A 19,210-nucleotide genomic window follows, 5' to 3' on the forward strand; every position below is an offset into this window, starting at 1 on the left:
AAGCGATTGTTGGATCCGGATTCTCTCTCTCATCTACATTTGGGGCTCTTAATTTGTGGTAATCGAGGTATGTTCATTTTACGTGATATACTTCTTCAATCAGCGATTCAAGTTGATCTGGGGCATGCAATTTAGTATAGTCCATTGTGTATATGTACGAATGTGTTATTAGGATCCGTTCCCTTCACATTGGAATTTGGCCAAAGGATTGGAACTCATTAACAAAATTGAAAAATTGGGAACTGAATTGACATCTATACATTAAGCTTGGAACCGATTTGGTAGTTATCCCATTTCTTTAACGTAAGATAGATTATTTAGTTACATTGAAGGATGATATAAATCATTATAGCTGTATAATATAATCAAGACTATGCAAAGTAGGTTAGAGTTTATATCATAGAGTGGTTGAATCATCACAAGATCAGTTATACAACCGACAAATGAGTTACTTTGTCCGAAAATGCGAAACGTGGCTCCAATTCTGTTGGATATTGTAATTTGTGCGATCTGCGTGTTCTAATACCGCCATAAGCATATATTAAAAAGTATCTATTTGACATTGATCAAGAAACCGACTCCTTATTTTTTGCCTTCGAAATCTACCAAAAAGAGAAGAGCAATGATCAAGTGTTAACACTATTCAAGTTGTGCACAGAGCAGATTCGAAAATATTCATGCAATCTATGACGTTTGGTAATTATGCTTGCTCTTCCAAAGCATCACATTGGCAATGGATCGACGAGCAGAGTAGTGACATTCTCTTTGAACTTGGTTCCAGCATGAGAGTAGTTATCTTTTCATCAATATACACCACATGGAAGACTCGTGCAAAATTGAGAATTCGCACGAGGAATAGCTTGGGGACGGGGCTCGGACGGCGCACTGCTTCATTCATGTCCTTCCATGCATCGACCACTTGTTTACGGAGATTGTCCTTAGCCTCTTCCTCTGTAACTCCGTATTGTTTCATGAAACACTCCACCGAAGATGCCGAATGTCCTCTCTTTTGCTCCATCTGTAAAAGAATTCTTGCGGAAATAATTATGATTTGTCCCATAGATAAAATGTATAAGACAAAGTTTAGATAACTAATGTTGTGGTGTAGCTTTTATATACCTTATGTCCAGCAATGTCATCCAAGAGCCGCGCGACTACTTTCGAAGCCTTCACCATCTTGGGGTCGCTGAATAATAACCAGTCAAAATCATTTTTTGTTACGACATCTCCCATTCCCAGCAACGACGTCCCCAACAGCAATTCACAACCAATGGATGTTGATGCAACGGGCATGTACTGCTCCATCGTTGGTATGTGGTTTTGGTGGAACCATTTGGCTTCGGCGAAGTACGTTCTCAAGTGGTTTTTCATCTGAGAAGCCATTGTCGAACGTAAGGCTACGTCAATAGCCTAACTTTAATGTATTTTGTGGACTTGAATACATGACGTTCTCCCACACTTATCCAAAATTCCGATATTTTGTTGCAAGTGGACAGAGTAGAAATTGCATTTGTCTAATGTAACCACATATGGTTTACCAATTCTTTTGCATAGAAGAGGTGGTATGATTGTCCTTTTCTAGTCAGTTCGTAGCCAAATTCATCATACAAATCAAGAAGTATCTGGTAACACACTTGCATGTACTCTGGCAATCCATCTTTGGCATCGACATCCCACCTGAGTGCATGTTCAGAAAACATCACACTTGACCACAATTAACAGTTGATCAAATTAGAATAAGTTTAGAATTTGTTAATGCGAAAAGCATCTGAGCGCCAACTGTACCTTTCAATTGCTTTCGTGAAGACTACTTGTTCTTCCAATGTGGCATAGACATCGTACATGTCATCAAATACTTGAACAATCGCTATCATTTTGGTTAGTATTTTTCTAGTGACTTTGTACTCCGGCTTGAAATAAACTCCTAACATCCAGAAAAACAGCTCCACAAGCCTATCTCTAGCAAATGGGAACTTCCTAAAATGGGCTGATTTGCGATCAAATTGAGTCTAAAATCATAGTGAAAAATTCGGCACACTTGTGTCCATGTCATGGCGGAATTCTCTCATCAATAGAAATGAGAGGATTTTAAGTTTATTATCTAGGTGACAATTGAAAGCTCAAGCTTGAAATTTTGATGTTGCCTTAATAGGAGTGTTAAGATGAGACATAATAAGTTGCGCCAGAAAGTGAAGAAACTACGTATTTCATTTTATTTGTCTTTGATGTCAAATGTGAGTTCTAATGGATTCTTTGAAGAGAGTAGATTTGTGAACTCAAGTTAGATATTGGGAATGTTTGAACTATCATCTAGACAGTATTGAATGTAGCTACATTCATTCAACGGAAAAGGAGAGAATACCGTGATACATATTTCATACTATGTATCCATGAGATGACCAAGAAGAGTTAGCAAATGTACCGATCTCAACTCTACTGCCATGTGAGACTCTTGAGGATATGAGTTCCTCAGTTTTGTGCCCTTATGACTCTTGATTTTTTCTTGAAATTTTGATTCAATGTTTGTTATCCTAGAGTATTGCCAATGATCATGGATGATTCAATCTAGTGGGACATTTCTAAAAAAGCAAATTGAGTTGAAATGGAGAGATTTTATGGAAAGAGGAAAATCAATTGGTAGTTGATGTCACATTATGATTTTGTATTCATAAGTCGACCAATTATGATTGTATGAGTGTAATCATAATTGTGAATACAATATATATCGAACTTTTGAAGAGATCAAGAGAGATATAAATATGACTAATTGATCTAGGGTACAACATACTGGATCTACTCTAAATTATAATGCCCTAATGTGAGTTGCTATATATTCCTAATAGATGCATACTACGAGCTCTTAGAGGATGCTAGTCGCACGGATTATTTGCCCATATGAACTTTGCAGTGAGAAGAGAAACAAAGATGTGTAGCCTTTTTGGGCAAGTGGGATATGTTGGAAGCGCCCATTAATGGCAAAAAATAAAGATTACTTTTTTTGTATGGCATCACTTACCATATAATATCAGACTGAAATAGTCAATAATAATGGCGCCCATTTATGCAAAAAATAATGATTTCTTTTTTGTATGGCATCGGTTACAATATAATATAAGATTGAATTAGGCAAGTCTTATTTGATTGCAATAATCATATATTTGATTCTAATTCTATAAGAGGAGAAATATATACATTCCTTCTATTAGAACAAATGCAAGTTCGGAAGCAATAATACTCTCCAAAAACTCTTTGCAATTTCTCTCAAAGAACAAGCGACCATTAGATCCGGATTCTCTCTCTCATCTGCATTTGGGGCTCTTAATTTATGGCAATCGAGGTTTGTTCATTTTATGTGATATACTTCTTCGATCAGTGATTCAAGTTAATCTAGGGCATGCAATTTAGTATAGTCCATTCACATTGGAATTTCGGCCAAAGGTTTAGAACTTATTGACAAAACTGAAAAATTGGGAACTGTTGGCATCTATACATTAAGCTTGGAACTGATTTGGTAGTTATCCCACTTCTTTATCGTAAGATAGATTGTTTAGTTACATTGAAGGATGATATAAATCAATATAGCTGTATAATATAATCAAGACTATGCAAAGTAGGTTAGAGTTTATATCATAGAGTGCTTGAATCATCACAAGATCAGTTATACAGCCGACAAATGAGTTACTTTGTCCAAAAATGCGAAACGTGGCTCCAATTCTGTTGGATATTGTAATTTGTGCGATCTGCGTGTTCTAATACCGCCATATGCATATATTAAAAAGTATATATTTGACATTCACCAAGAAACTGGCTCCTTATTTTTTGCATTCGAAATCTACCAAAAAGAGAAGAGCAATGATCAAGTGTTAACACTATTCAAGTTGTGCACAGAGCAGATTCGAAAATATTAGTGCAATCTATGACGCTTGGTAATTATGCTTGCTCTTCCAAAGCATCACATTGGCAATGGATCGACGAGCAGAGTAGTGACATTCTCTTTGAACTTGGTTCCAGCATGAGAGTAGTTATCTTTTTCATCATTATACACCACATGGTAGACTCGTGCCAAATTGAGAATTCGCATGAGGAGTAGCTTGGGGACAGTGGTCGGACGGCGCACCTCTTCATTCATGTCCTTCCATGCATCGACCACTTGTTTACGGAGATTGTCCTTAGCCTCTTCCTCTGTAACTCCGTATTGTTTCATGAAACACTCCACCGAAGATGCCGAATGTCCTCTCTTTTGCTCCATCTGTAAAAGAATTCTTGTGGAAATAATTATGATTTGTCCCATAGATAAAATGTATAAGACAAAGTTTAGATAACTAATGTTGTGGTGTAGCTTTTATATACCTTATGTCCAGCAATGTCACCCATGAGCCTCGCGACTACTTCCGAAGCCTTCACCATCTTGGGGTCGCTGAATACTAACCAGTCAAAATCTTTTTTTGTTACGATATCTCCCATTCCCAGCAACGACGTCCCCAACAGCAATTCACAACCAGTGGATGTTGATGCAATGGGCATGTACTGCTCCATCGTTGGTATGTGGTTTTGGTGGAACCATTTGGCTTCGGCGAAGTACGTTCTCAAGTGGTTTTTCATCTGAGAAGCCATTGCCGAACGTAAGGCTACGTCAATAGCCTAACTTTAATGTATTTTGTGGACTTGAATATATGACGTTCTCCCATACTTATCCAAAATTCCGATATTTGGCTGCAAGTGGACAGAGTATAAATTGCATTTGTCTAATGTAACCACATATGGCTTACCAATTCTTTTGCATAGAAGAGGTGGTATGATTGTCCTTTTCTAGTCAGTTCGTAGCCAAATTCATCATACAAATCAAGAAGTGTCTGGTAACACACTCGCATGTACTCTGGCAATCCATCTTTGGCATCGACATCCCACCTGAGTTCAAGTTCAGAAAATATCACACTTGACCACAATTAACAGTTGATCAAATTAGAATAAGTTTAGAATTTGTAAATGAGAAAAGCATCTGAGCGCCAACTGTACCTTTCAATTGCTTCCGTGAAGACTACTAGTTCTTCCAATGTGGCATAGACATCATACATGTCATCAAATACTTGAACAATCGCCATCACTTTGGTTAGTATTTTTCTAGTGGCTTCGTACTCCGGCTCGAAATAAACTCCTGACATCCAGAAAAACAGCTCCACAAGCCTATCTCTAGCAAATGGGAACTTCCTCTTTCCGTCTAAATCCTTCCACCACCTACAGTTTACCAACAAATACTATTTTAGGCAAATATTCATTTGATGGAATTTTGAGGGTATCTCTAGAAATTACTTTAAACCGATGATCAAAAGAATTTAACACTCCTTGCACATACAAATGTCTTTTAGTTCCGGGATAAATTGAAATTGTATGAATCAATCTTCGGCAATTTGGTGTTCTTAGAACATCTAGATAGTTCAGACATGCTTTCATGAAATTAACCTTGTAATGTTGCCGAGTTCCTTTTGGTGTTGCTCTTGCAATAAGTTAAAATCGAGCTTAGACAAGGAGAGCAAGACTTCATTATGCGAAGGCTCCTCTTGGTAGAGTTGAATGTAATGCCTCGCCTCTAGCCTTGGCAGTCCCTTGTGGATTGGCTGGTTTAAGGCATGACTCACTTGCTTTCCGAGATTACGGCTTACTATTCCTTTGTCAATTGATTCAAGGTGAGTTATAGTAAAAGCAAGTGCATCGTTCAAAATATCATCGCCATGAAAACCCAGATGGCAAGCTTCAAACAGACTTAGCAATCCCTGCACGTCGGCGATGAGCGATTTGCTGAAATTTCCCTCCTTGTCCTTGAACTTGTTAAAGATTTCTGTATTGCCAAAAGGAACGTGGGAAAAAGATTCTATCAAGAGATGCGGTGAAAAACACATCATGTCCAATATCTAGATCAATTGGAAACAATAGAAAATGACTTATTAAACCAAGAAGCCAGAATAAAGTACTATTCACCTCTCAAACTCAGAGTGAGAGTAGTACAGAGAAAAATGTCGACGAATTAACAAATCAAAACTGGAGCAAACTAAACATCTCGGTGATATTATGTATTCCACTCTAATCAATCAAATGGCTATCAAACTAGTTTTTGGATAGAATTTCGCCAATTGATCGATGAGTGGGAATTTGAAATGACATACCACATGAAATATTGTAACCTTGTTGTCGCAACAATCGAAAGAGAAGAGCGGTCGTGTGTAGATCATCATTGTCATCGCCGCAGTGAAACTCAAAATAGCTTCTGTGGATCTGTGCTAGTTGCTCGTCTATCTCCATTTCAAAATGGTAGGCGAGTCCTAAGCATTGGATTTGATCAATCAAGTTCAACTTCTGCAAAGGCTTATCCATGGCACCGGTCAACATCTTTCTCACTTCTGCTTTCAATCTCCCAATTCGTTCCTCTGTTGTGGCAAGACAACTCTACAATAACATAAATAGAAAGTTTCAAAAAAAAAAAAAAAATACAATGACGTAAATTAGTAAGAATGCCAGAAATATAATACTTATGACCCCTGATTTTCCAACATAAATAGGAATCGAAATTACTTAAACATTGTTCCGCTAAGACTAGTTTTATTGATAGAACAAAATTATTCTACATCTTTCAAGCCATATGTGCAAGCCTCAAGTTTCGCATATAAATTTTGAATCACGTAAGGACCAACATATGCATGGGGTTCCCAATCAACAGGTACTACTTTTTTTTTTCTTTTCTATCAATTGCTGTGGGATGGTGCCCAACCATCTAGGAAAATTATTTTCTGTGCTCTCAGTTTTCAGAAAATATAACCACAGAACAATTTTCAGATGGTAATCCAAAAACAGAAAAGATTAACTTAAGTTCTACCATTGAGTTGGAGTCAGATGCATATTTGAGAAAGTAATCCCCCCATATGCTTGGATGAAAATTTCCCGAACGACGTTCAACGACGTGGCTCGTTTCATGAGCAGGAGAAGGAGATGGGATTGCTGAAATCTGAAGAGACATTTCTTTGTGGCTAAAGAAGAAGAACAGTAGAGGGTGGAGGCTTCTCTGTGGGTATCGATACCTTACTGATGGGTACTATTTATAGGCGCTATAGCATCCCATGTTGTAAACGTTGAAAACAAAGGAACAGAAAAAGGCAAGAGTTTATTTTATTAAAGCAAGTTCTTCCCTGTATTTCTATCCCCGAATGAGTCTCGTGCATAGAAGTAATCTAATAATAGGATCTGATTTCCAGGCCTGATTGATGTCCCACGTTATTCACGTGAAATACAACAAAGGTTTTTTTTTACTTTTTTGTTGGTTGAAAAGTACACCAAAATTGAGTAGCTGATGAATGAAGACGTGGCAACAGGACAACTTTCGAATGTCAGATCAAATATTGAAAGTTTAGCGGCCAAATTAAAAATTTAGAGATTCTTCAATGACCACATCGAACAAATTTAAACTGCAAGGATGACATCATTGAGAAAATCTTCTTATATATTTTGAAGTTGACAAAACTATTCATGGTTTATATCGATCTTGAGTAATGGAAGAAGTGTTTATGCTTCAGGTGATATTCACGTTGAAAGGACTCCTAATATGGTTTGTGACAAAACTATTCACGTTGAAGAGACATTTCTTTGTGGCTAAAGAAGAAGAACAATAGAGGGTGGCGGCTTCTCTGTGGGTATCGATACCTTACTGATGGGTACTATTTATAGGCGCCATAGCATCCCATGTAAAAGTTGAAAAAAAAAGGAACAGAAAAGGCAAGAGTTTATTTTATTAAGGCAAGTTCTTCCCTGTATTTCTATCCCCGAATGAGTCTCGTGCATAGAACTAATCTAATAATAGGATCAGATTTCCAGGCCTGATTGATGTCCCACGTTATTCACGTGAAATACAACAAAGTTTTTTTTTCCTTTTTTGTTGGTCGAAAAGTACACCAAAATTGAGTAGCTGATGAATGAAGACATGGAAACAGGACAGCTCTCGAATGTCAGATCAAACATTGAAAGTTGAACAAATTGAAAGTTTAGCGGCCAAATTAAAAATTTAGAAATTCTTCAACAACCACATCGAGCAAATTTAAACTGCAAGGATGACATCATTGAGAAAATCTTCTTATATATTTTGAAGTTGACAAAACTATTCATGGTTTATATCGATCTTGAGTAATGGAAGAAGTGTTTATGCTTCAGGTGATATTCACGTTGAAAGGACTCCTAATATGGTTTGTGACAAAACTATTCACGTTGAAGAGACATTTCTTTGTGGCTAAAGAAGAAGAACAATAGAGGGTGGCGGCTTCTCTGTGGGTATCGATACCTTACTGATGGATACTATTTATAGGCGCCATAGCATCCCATGTTGTAAAAGTTCAAAAAAAAAGGAACAGAAAAGGCAAGAGTTTATTTTATTAAGGCAAGTTCTTCCCTGTATTTCTATCCCCGAATGAGTCTCGTGCATAGAACTAATCTAATAATAGGATCAGATTTCCAGGCCTGATTGATGTCCCACGTTATTCACGTGAAATACAACAAAGTTTTTTTTTCCTTTTTTGTTGGTCGAAAAGTACACCAAAACTGAGTAGATGATGAATGAAGACATGGAAACAGGACAGCTCTCGAATGTCAGATCAAACATTGAAAGTTGAACAAATTGAAAGTTTAGCGACCAAATTAAAAATTTAGAAATTCTTCAACGACCACATTGAATAAATTTAAACTACAAGCATGACATCATTGAGAAAATCTCCTTATATATTTTGAAGTTGAAAAAACTATTCATGGTTTATATCGATCTTGAGTAATGGAAGAAGTGTTTATGCTTCAGGTGATATTCACGTTGAAAGGACTCCTGAAATGGTTTGTGAAAGGATTCTTTATGACGGGAAGAGCCTACATGAACAAGTCTAGAAGAACGGAAGATTCATATCTTAACTTGGAAGTATCAAAATTATGTGTATACGGAATATACATCACTATTGTTATTAAAGTTTATCTGGTAAGAATAGTTTAATATCCAAGAACATAGAGTGGACTATAGTGTGAAAGCAGTGCCGCGATAACTTAATATTAGCATGACAAGCATACTACCTACAATGAGTTTCTTGTCTATATCTTTGGGAAACTTTATCTCATTGTACAACTTGTAATCTAGTATGAATTCCTACTTTAGAAGAAACTGATTGACTTTCCATCTTAAAGATCTTCGCAATATATTTAATCACGTGGGATATCATAATTGATTGTCAAACATCCAAAAGCATGATTCTATCCATAATTGAAGCACTCCACTTTTGGGATTCAAGATTTTATTGTATGGCCGACCAAATTTACGAGATCTCTAACTATTCAACCTCAACGACTACTCTTATCTGCTCAACATTTGCCCAATGGCTATAAGAATAATGTGATCCACGTTATATTATTATTGATGATTTAGTAATTAATTAATTAATGATAAAATCCGTTGGATACGAAAGGATATAATTGAAAAGGTGCAAACCTGATGTGCTTTGATGGAAGGCACCTATTGAAGATGCACCTTTTTGATAACGTTTTAAGTTTAACGTAAGTCCGGTCCTCTCTCCACCCTATCAACAAACGATGTTTTAACGTAATGTAAAAAGGAACGTCAATTTTATATTCTATTTTCCATCGTTAGAATACGTAAAAGAACAAAGGGTTAAGGGAGAGAAATCGGATTCTTCATCATCTTTGTCTTACGCATCGCTCGTTCTTCAAGAATCACAATGGATAAAGGTACGTTTTCATCCATATTGGTCGTGAAAATCATGAGGATCAACGATTCCATATACGATGAATTTCCACATAAAGTTTACGTTAATCGCTTACGGTTGGCATCAATCCAATGGTTTAGGATCTCATGATTTTCTGCTTATATTAGTTATGTATATGTACTTATGGATCAAGGCTCGATGAATTTTCATGGTTTTGATAAAATTGAGGGGCATGATGAATTTACGTTGGCATTTTTACTTATGGATTGATTTTTGGGGTTTTTGGACGTTTTACAATATTGGGCAATTTTTGGATCTTGAAAGAAAATGCCAATTCTAACCAAATTCTAGTCACCCACCACCCGAAATTTATATAGCAGGGTCACATCGCCATGGGCAACAAAAGCCCTAAGTTTGTTCAGCATTATGGTGATTGCCAAAGGTGAATTAAGCAAATGAAGTTGCGGTGGTTAGGGTTTTGTGTTCAAGGAATTTTGTCCGATTCTGGCAAATTTCTAGACCGTTTTCACCGATTCAAGGACCTATGTATTCGTGCCGAAGTAGTCTCCAAAACCCACAACTATTTTGATTGAATGTGGGCTATCGGAGGAGACCCAGGCAAAGAAAGACCCGATGGAGCGAAAAAAAAATTGCGAAAGAAGAAAAAAAAAAAAGGTCATTGTTGGCGCGAAGAACAGTAGGTCACGTGTCCATACGCACCCCGCATGTCTCGGCGCGTGCTAGACACGCGTTTGCGCATGCCTAGCACACGCCCCAGCAAAAATTATAGTTTTGGCCTTCTGTGCATATTTACAATTTTTCCATTTTTTTTCCTTTTCTGCTGTTTTGTCTTTTTCCCTATTTTGTCCTTTTCTGCAAATTACATTTTTGGTACTATTTTGTCCTTTTGCGAAAATTATAGATTTTTCCCTATTTTGTCTTCTTGCGACAAAATTATTGTTTTGCTCATGAAGCCTAACTACAGATTTGCCCTTGATACATAAATTTACTATTTTTCCCTTGGATGATGAATTTATGACTTTGCCCTTGGGCACATGAATTTAATAAAGCTTGGAAAATTAAGGTTTTGTTAGTCACCAAAGTGGCCAAACCTTAAGTTTTTTGAGTTTTTTTTTTAAATTCATAATATTTTATTCAATTATCCATGATTATTTGATGCTATGATAAAAAAATTGATATGTTAAATATCCTCATGAGTATTGTGGATATATTGAAGTTCATTTATTATAAGAACTTCGGGATTAACCCAAAGGTTAATTAATTTCTTATAATTCATGAACGTAATGGTTGGTAATTCAAATGTCTTATTAGATTTATTTGTATATCCAAAGATAGAAAATAAATTTTAATGAGATATATTCGTAACTACCAAATAAAAGTTGTTAGCATCATTATGGTTTAATATATGTTGGCGTATCATAGGATCTCCCAAAGGAGAACTATGATATACATGTAATGCTTCATTTGAATCTGATTGTGATATTCTCAAAGCGTTAATGTATGAGTATTTTGTTGTATACTTGCGGTATCCGTACCTGTTTCTCTTCATTCGGACACTTGGTACGTTCTATTATTCAATGAAATGAATTTCTCCGATTGGAGTGAACAAGTCTAATTTCACTTAGGTGTCCTAAATCTTGATTTAGCATTTCAAGTTGAGAAACCGGCTGCTATTACTAAAGAAAGTAGCAATGATGAAAAGTCATTCCATAAAACTTGGAAAAGATCGAACGGACTAAACTTAATGTTCATGCGAATGACAATAGTGAACAACTTAAAGACTTCTCTTCCCAAAACCGACAATGCTAAGGAACATATGAAATTTGTGGAAGAGCATTCTCAAACCGTCGACAAGTCACTTGCTGGTACACTGATGAGCACTTTGACCATCATGAAATATGATGATTCACGTACCATGCATGAGCATGTACTTTAGATAACGAACTTAGCAACAAAGTTAAGGACTTTGAGAATGAACGTGGATGAGTACTTCTTAGTACAGTTCATTCTTAATTCCTTGCCTCATGAGCAATATGGGCCATTTTAGATGAATTACAACATTACAAAAGATAAGTTGAATGTAAATGAATTGGTTAGTATACTTGTTCAAGAGGAAACAAGGATAAAGAATCAAAAAACTTATTCTATTTATCTCTTAAGTCATTAAGAGCACGAAAAGAATTTCAAGTGAAAAGGTGGGAAAGGTAGAAAGAGCAAGGAGAAAGGATTGCACATCTTGAATGACTCTTCTAAGGCTTCTCAAACCATAAGAAGGAGCATAATCTTATTAAGTGTCATTTTTTAAACAAAATTGGACACTTGAAGAAAGATTGTTTGAAGCGTAAAGCTTAGGTAAAAAAGAAAAGTAAGTATTGTGCGTTAGTATATTTTGAATCAAACTTTACTAAAGTTCCTCATAATACTTGGTGGATTGATTTGGGTGCTATCACCCATGTTTCCAACACGATGCGGGGATTCCTTACGATCCAAGCCTTAAAGCCAAATGAGAACTTTGTGTACACGGGAAATAGAAACAAAGCTCCAGTTGACGGCATTGACACTTATTGTTTAGTCTTAGATATTGGACATTATTTGGATTTGTTTCGAACCCTTTAAGTACCTACATTCTCCCACAATTTAGTTTCTTTGCTAAAACTTGATGTAGTAGGTTTTTCTTTTAAGTTTGGTTGTGGATCTTTCAGTTTGTTTAAGAATGAGAATCTTGTTGGAATTGGAACCTTATGTGACGATCTTTACAAGTTTAGACTTGATAATGTATTCGTTGAGACCATAATGACTTTGCATCATAATGTCGGCGCTAAATGTAGTTTAATGGATGAGAATAAGCATAAACGTTTATGTCACATATCCAAAGAAAGGATGCAAAGATTAGTGAAGAATGAAATTCTTCCAAATTTGGATTTTATCGACCTTGAAGTCCGTATTGATTGTATTAAAGGTAAACAAACAAAACACACTAATAAAGGGCCACAAGAAGCACAAAGCTTCTTGAAATTATACACACTGATATATGTGGTCATTTTGATGTTCCATCTTTGGTGGAGAAAGTTATTTTATCACTTTTTATTGATGATTTTTCACGTAATGGTTACGTTTATTTGTTGCATGATAAATCTCAATTTGTAAATGCACTTGAGGTGTATATTAAAGAGGTTAAGAGACAATTAGATAAAAAGGTTAAACTAGTAAGGTCGGATAGAGGTGGTGAATATTATGGAAAGTATGATGAATCAAGGCAATGTCTAGGTCCATTTGCTAAATTCCTTGAAATACATGGTATTTGTGCTTAATACACAATGACAGGTGCACCACAATAAAATGGTGTGGCAGAAAGGCATAATCGTACTCTAATGGAAATGGTTAGGAGTAGATGAGTTATTCGTCTTTATCCTTATCTATGTAGATGTATGCATTAAAGACTTTTATGTACTTATTAAACAGGGCTCCTAGTAAGGCGGTTTTAAAGACGCCATTTGAACTGTTGACAGGTAGGAAACCTAGTTTACGACACCTACATGTTTGGGGTTATCCAATAGAAGTACGTATTTACAACCCACATGAAAAGAAATTGGATTTTAGAACAACCAGTGGTTATTTCATTAGTTATGCAGAAAAATCCAATGGGTATAGATTTTCTTGTCCTAATCATAGTACGAGAATTGTTGAATCTGGAAATGCTAGGTTCATTGAGAATGGTGACATCGGTGGGAGTGAAAGAATGCGTGATGCTTGCATTCAAGAAGTTAGGGTGGAGGTTTCTTTATCCAAAACTTCCAAAGTTGTTCCTGATTTTATTGTTCAACCAAACAATAATAAAGAACAATAAATAAATAAATAATCAATCACTCCATAATGAATATGTCAACAAGGAATCTACGGTAGTTGAGCCACCGGAAATAGTATTAAGAAGATCTCAAAAGGATAAGAAGTTAGCTATTTTTGATGACTATGTGGTTTATCTACAAGAGTCGGAAATTGACTTAGGAATTAGTAATAATCTAGGTTCATTTTCACAGGCCATGGAATGTAGTGATTCTACAAATTAGTTTGATGCCATGAAAGAAGAATTAAAATCTATGGATCATAATCAAGTCTAGGATATTATTGAATTTCCTGAATGATGTAACAAAATCGGGTGTAAATGGGTCTTTAGAACCAAGCACGACTCGAAAGGTGATATTGAACAATATACGACCGGACTCGTTGCTAAAGGTTTTACTTAAAAAGAAGGCATTGTCTATAAGGAGACTTTTTCACCAGTCTCTAAGAAAGACTCACTTAGAATCATTTTGGCTTTGGTGGCTCATTACGATTTAGAGTTACACCAAATGAACGTGAAAATTACGTTTTTTAATGGAAATTTAGAGGAAGAGGTTTATATGGACCAACTTGAAGGCTTTTCGGTTAAAGGAAAGGAACGCATAGTGTGTAAATTAAAGAAATCAATATATGGACTTAAACAAGCTTCCCGACAATGGTATCTCAAGTTCAATGATACCATAACTTCTTACGGGCTCAAGAAAAACACCATTGATCGGTATGTATATATGAAGGTCAATGGGAGCAAGTTTATCTTTCTAGTTACGTATGTTGATAACATTTTGCTTGCTGCTAATGATCTTGGTTTATTAAGTGAAACCAAGAAATTCTCTCCAAGAATTTTAAAATGAAAGATATGGGTGAAGCAATGTATGTGATAGAAATAGAAATATTTCGTTAGGGCTTATGATAATCGACAGTATTGCTAGGCCGCTGAAAATTTATTATGATAAATCTACAGCAGTTTTCTTCTCAAAGAACGACAAGTTTTCTAAGAGTGCTAAGTATATGGAAATTACAAACTTATCCATCAAAGAAGAAGTTCATAAACAAAGAGTGTCAATTGAGCATATTAGCACCAATCTTATGATTGCAGATCCATTAACAAAAGGATTGGCGCCCAAAACATTTAATGAACATGTTGCAAGGATGTACATTATTGGACGTTACTAATGATATTATATTATGACTCTATTAGTTTCTGTATTTGACACTTTGAGCTCATTTATGTGTGTTTCTGATATATCCTATTTTCTACTTAGTATACATCATAGAAGTAGATGAATGTTTAATAGAATAGTCTCTAATAGAGACATTATAGTTGGACCATTGATATATTTCTTATCTATGAATCATGATGAGTAGAGAGCTATAGTTGTATTACATAGAATGGACTGTGTCGATTAATGACACAACCGTTTTTACTCGCTTTAGTTTTCTTTACTTAATTATGATTATTATGTGATAGCCAATTTAAGAAGGTTTTAACATAATGTTATTGTGCACATTATGGTCATTATTAAATCATGAAAGAAATATCATAGGGGTCAAGTGGGAGAATGTAAGAATAATGTGACCCACGTGATATTATTATTGATGATTTAATAATTAATTAATTAATGCTAAAATCTGTTGGTGACGAAACGATATAATTGAAAAGGTACAAACCTGATGTGCTTTGATGGAAGGCACCTATTGAAGATGCCCCTTTTGGATAATGTTTTAAGTTTAAAGAAAGTCCGATCCTCTCTCCATCCTATCAATGAACGACGCTTCAACGTAATGTAAAAAGGAACGTCGGTTTTGTATTCTATTCTTCATCGTTAGAATATGTAAAATAAGAGAGGGTTAAGGGAGAGAAATCAGATTTTTCATCATTTTTGTCTTCTGCATTAATCGTTTTTCAAGAATCACTATGGACAAAGGTATGACTTTATCCTTATTGATCATGAAAATCATGAAGATCAACGATTCCATATATGATGAATTTCTACATAAAGTTTACGTTAATCGCTTACAATGGCTAGCTTGGATAACAATCCTCTTGAAGATTGTCCAATGGGGAGTTTGGATGTGAAGGAGTACAAAAGGAGTTCGAGGCATCAAAGAGTGAGAGAGATCAAGAATTCTAATCCCAAAATTTGAAGAGAGCTTTATATTCTTTTGTCTTTTTGGAGCATACAACTGTAATAATTTGAGAAGTGTTGAGAGAGTAATAACATGTGTTTAGGTGTGAGATAGTGAGTTATATTAGCTTGAGTATAAGCTGAAGGGGGTTTTGAGATTGTTAAAACACAGCGGAATATATTTATAAACCAAAACCCTCGACGGGATCCATCCGTATATTGAAATCAATAGGAGTTCAAAACATACATTTTGCAGATCAAAGATAAATTGACAATCGGTTGTATCCGGATTAGCGCCATAATTGTTACGCCTCTACCGGTATCACACACACAAATTGAAATCTCCAACGATCCAAGTACTAGCTTACGGATCTTGGACCTCATTTTGCTTGATTGCCTTTGACCTTTGAGAGCTTTTGATCTTTGAGACTCTTTCAAAGATCTAAGAACAAACACAAATCTCTAAATTTTTTTTCCTTCGGAATAAGACTTTCTTAATTCTATGAGGCATCTCTAGGGTTTTCACTATCTAAAGAAGCGGTTTTTCCCTTTTCTTAATAATTGGCTATATATAGTCCCAATATTAATGCATAACAAAAGAAGCGAGGCCGGGTGATTCGGGCTCGCCAAACCTTCTATCTCCAATCATGCATGATCGCGTAGATTTTTAGAATAGGAGAATAAATTAAAATTTACTTCTTAAGTAGATCAAGGCATGAAGAAAATATGAACTCAATTCGCTATTATGTGTGACCCCGTAGGTTCACACAACATTAGCAATATGCTCAAAGCCCTTTTTGGCCCACAAGTCATAAGCGGTCTCTAGAAACACATTATGACTATCTAAGTATATTGAATGTCGTTTTTCGACACAACCTAATCCCCAACTAATGTTAGAGTATCAACCTTGATTAGTTCCTAGGGCGGACCGCTAACATAAGCAACAAGTGGACTTCAAGAAGAAGTGCTTGAGTATAAGTAGAACCTGCTATCGTAATTTCTTAGAGTTAACTTGTGAAATCTAGCCAATAAGTGGAGGTAGACATAAACTATGAAGAACCACCATAAAGCCCTATGTGTGAAGTCTTCTCTATCTCTTTGTTCATAGTTACTAATTACTTGATAGAAGTTTATGCATTGTTGAATATTATGGCAACTCCGATAATATTCACTCTCTATTTCGATGGGTCCTAATCATATTTAACTTGATATATTTAATTTCTCATTTATTGGTCAACCTCTAGGTGATACTATTAGTTAATATCAATTGGTATTAGTATTTTGAAGCGTGTTACTTCTGAGTTAACGATATGTTATGGTTAGCAATCTTGAACCATTTCTTATCGAAGGAAAGAGCAATACTGTACCTCCTTACTTTGATTAGAAAGACTAAAATATTTGGAAGAACAAAATAAAAGCTTTCATCACATTAATAGATTCCTTGTTGTGGATGTTGTCCAAAATGATGTAAATGTTATTCCAACAGTAGGTTCTACAACTATAGCATCGGAGATAGGAAAAACAAAAAACAACGCACCTCCAATAGCTAGAACTATCCCAACAAATTTGGCCAAAAGAAAAGCTTTAAGGTAATCCTACTACTACTACTACTACTACTACTACTACTACTACTACTACTACTACGGCCACTGTTAATACCATTGCTATACCACTAATGCACCACTAATGCAGTCTATTTGGCCCAAGGATGATAGAGCTAGCCTTCGCCTTCGGGGTGGGATGAAGTGATCCCGACTAACCTCCAATGCTCTCATAATGATTATAGGATAACTCTCATCCAAGCCTCTGAGGTAAGAGCCCTTTGGTAGTGATAGCACCCTCTAAAGCCCAGATGAATTCCCTGTGTTAACCATATGGGTTCTTAAGCCCGATGAGCACTTTTAGTTGAAAAAATGTGACATTCTGAATTTCATACCATTTCGAGACTATTGAATGAAGATTATCTACCGGTGTAATTCAATTTTATTTTGCTTGGATCTAATCAATCCCGAGTATACTGATCAAAAGAGAAAGGCTAAAGCACGATAATGTACGTAGACCTAGGAAACTCGAATGAAAACCGACATTTTGACCATAAGGATTGTGAGGGAATATTTAGAACTAGTAAAGGTCGATCTAAGAACAATTATGGAATCCATTGCTAGCGTTATACGATTGGAACGCGGGTGATTTTGCTTAACCAATGTATAATTTGCGACATTTTCCTAAATTGGATCCTGACGATCGTGACCTAAGGGACTAATAATAAACCTTTGCAATTATATGACAACCAAAATGACCATGACTTGAGTAAGCCTAAGAGTGATGAAAATTACCAAGTTAATACACGTAATGTCGCTACAAAAGCCGTCCGTCGGTTTGAGATGGATTGAAGTTACATTCGAAGGAAAATCAATTAGGAAATGGATTCTCGAAATAGGGAAAATGGAAATGAAGAATTCCAATTTTGGTCTTGAATTGGATGTCGCCTCATCGATAGTAGTTTGATTGGAAAAAATCAGAATTTTTGGATGACAAGTATAAAATGACCATTTTACCCCTCAAGCATTAATTTTTTCCATAAGTGATCCAAGGGGCATTTTGGTCTTTCTTTCCCCTTGGCTGCCGAAAATTGGATGAGAAAGAGTCAATGGAAGTCAAAGCTTCTAGAAAAAGATTTATGGATAAGAGTCAACTAAGATATTTGGACTTCATTTGACCCATGTGCTCTATTATTTTGTTTGGACCAAGCCAATAATGGAGACCAAGCTTCTCACACACTCTTTGACTTCAGTTGACCAGCCACTCTTGCTCTTCATGTTGCTGCCTTGCTGCTCTTTCATTTTCTGCACTTCCACAGAAAGTCGCTCAGCCTAGCAAGCCCCGACCCCCTTCACTATTTCGGCCGTAACTTCTTCTTCCAACATCGGTTTAAGGTGAGATCACCTCCATCAGAAAGCTTGTTGTCTTAGATTTCTAAGAACATATTATGAGCTCAATTTGGCTGGGTAATTTTTCAAGTAGGTCTGATTGAATGGACAAAGGTCCAGTCGGGGATTGAATCTAACCCAGTTTGAGAGGGTGCTCTCTTACAACGGTTTCAAGAGCTCATTTTGTTTCAAAATTTTTGTGAGATGTTCTAGACATATAGTACTTGACTTGGCTGAGTTGGAATGATAATTGTAGTTGAGAATTGATGGGTGATCATAGCTGTTTTGAGATGGGTTTTAAAGAGCAGAATTTGACTGTTTTGCACACTTGAAAGGATTGGTTTAATTGGAGGTCTTCAAGGCGTTCAATTGGCTTCAAATTTTTGGTGAACATATTAGACATATAGAACAAGGTTTTGGCAAGTTGGTTTCTCATTAAATTGAAGCTTAGAGTGATTTATGGACTGATTAGTGTAGATTAGAGCAGAACCAAATTGGCCTTGTTCTGGGGAAGGTGCTGTCCGGTTCTGTTTTGGGCTGAATGGGGTGTCGACTT

General features: G+C 36.0%; 3 protein-coding genes across 5 annotated transcripts in view; all 3 read right to left on the reverse strand.

The window, feature by feature from the left end:
- Nucleotides 1–19,210, reverse strand: part of LOC115754607 (coatomer subunit alpha-2) — a 496,428-nt gene that overhangs the window by 324,871 nt on the left and 152,347 nt on the right. The window lies entirely within an intron of this gene.
- On the reverse strand, nt 701–1,926 carry LOC115741999 ((-)-germacrene D synthase-like). Of its 2 annotated transcripts, none has more exons than XM_048278996.1 (4): nt 1,786–1,926; nt 1,539–1,677; nt 1,120–1,371; nt 701–1,031 (listed from the first exon to the last, which is right to left on the reverse strand). In XM_048278996.1, the coding sequence occupies exons 1-4, from the start codon at nt 1,872–1,874 to the stop codon at nt 939–941; spliced, it is 573 nt and encodes a 190-aa protein (XP_048134953.1). In that variant the 5' UTR covers nt 1,875–1,926; the 3' UTR covers nt 701–938. The 2 variants fall into 2 exon arrangements, with proteins under 2 accessions (XP_048134953.1, XP_030531922.1); XM_030676062.2 differs by having other exon boundaries at nt 701–1,018; nt 1,786–1,925.
- Nucleotides 3,924–7,019, reverse strand: LOC115742000 ((-)-germacrene D synthase-like). Of its 2 annotated transcripts, none has more exons than XM_048278982.1 (7): nt 6,869–7,019; nt 6,162–6,441; nt 5,461–5,836; nt 5,017–5,235; nt 4,770–4,908; nt 4,351–4,602; nt 3,924–4,249 (listed from the first exon to the last, which is right to left on the reverse strand). In XM_048278982.1, the coding sequence occupies exons 1-7, from the start codon at nt 7,007–7,009 to the stop codon at nt 3,953–3,955; spliced, it is 1,704 nt and encodes a 567-aa protein (XP_048134939.1). In that variant the 5' UTR covers nt 7,010–7,019; the 3' UTR covers nt 3,924–3,952. The 2 variants fall into 2 exon arrangements, with proteins under 2 accessions (XP_048134939.1, XP_048134940.1); XM_048278983.1 differs by having other exon boundaries at nt 6,858–6,974.

Source organism: Rhodamnia argentea, chromosome 5 (assembly GCF_020921035.1).
Source record: "Rhodamnia argentea isolate NSW1041297 chromosome 5, ASM2092103v1, whole genome shotgun sequence".
In the NCBI taxonomy this organism is placed as follows: Eukaryota; Viridiplantae; Streptophyta; class Magnoliopsida; order Myrtales; family Myrtaceae; genus Rhodamnia; species Rhodamnia argentea.

Excerpts from the sequence above, each read along its gene's own strand:
- LOC115741999 (XM_030676062.2), bottom strand. The coding sequence starts at position 1,874 with ATGATAGCGATTGTTCAAGTATTTGATGACATGTACGATGTCTATGCC. Across the intron at positions 1,372-1,538 it reads TCTTCTATGCAAAAGAATTG|ATGAAAAACCACTTGAGAAC; the intron begins GTAAACCATATG and ends ATGGCTTCTCAG. Across the intron at positions 1,019-1,119 it reads ATGACATTGCTGGACATAAG|ATGGAGCAAAAGAGAGGACA; the intron begins GTATATAAAAGC and ends ATTCTTTTACAG.
- LOC115742000 (XM_048278982.1), bottom strand. The coding sequence starts at position 7,009 with ATGTCTCTTCAGATTTCAGCAATCCCATCTCCTTCTCCTGCTCATGAA. Across the intron at positions 6,442-6,868 it reads CATCTGACTCCAACTCAATG|AGTTGTCTTGCCACAACAGA; the intron begins GTAGAACTTAAG and ends ATGTTATTGTAG. Across the intron at positions 5,837-6,161 it reads AGGTTACAATATTTCATGTG|AAATCTTTAACAAGTTCAAG; the intron begins GTATGTCATTTC and ends TTGGCAATACAG.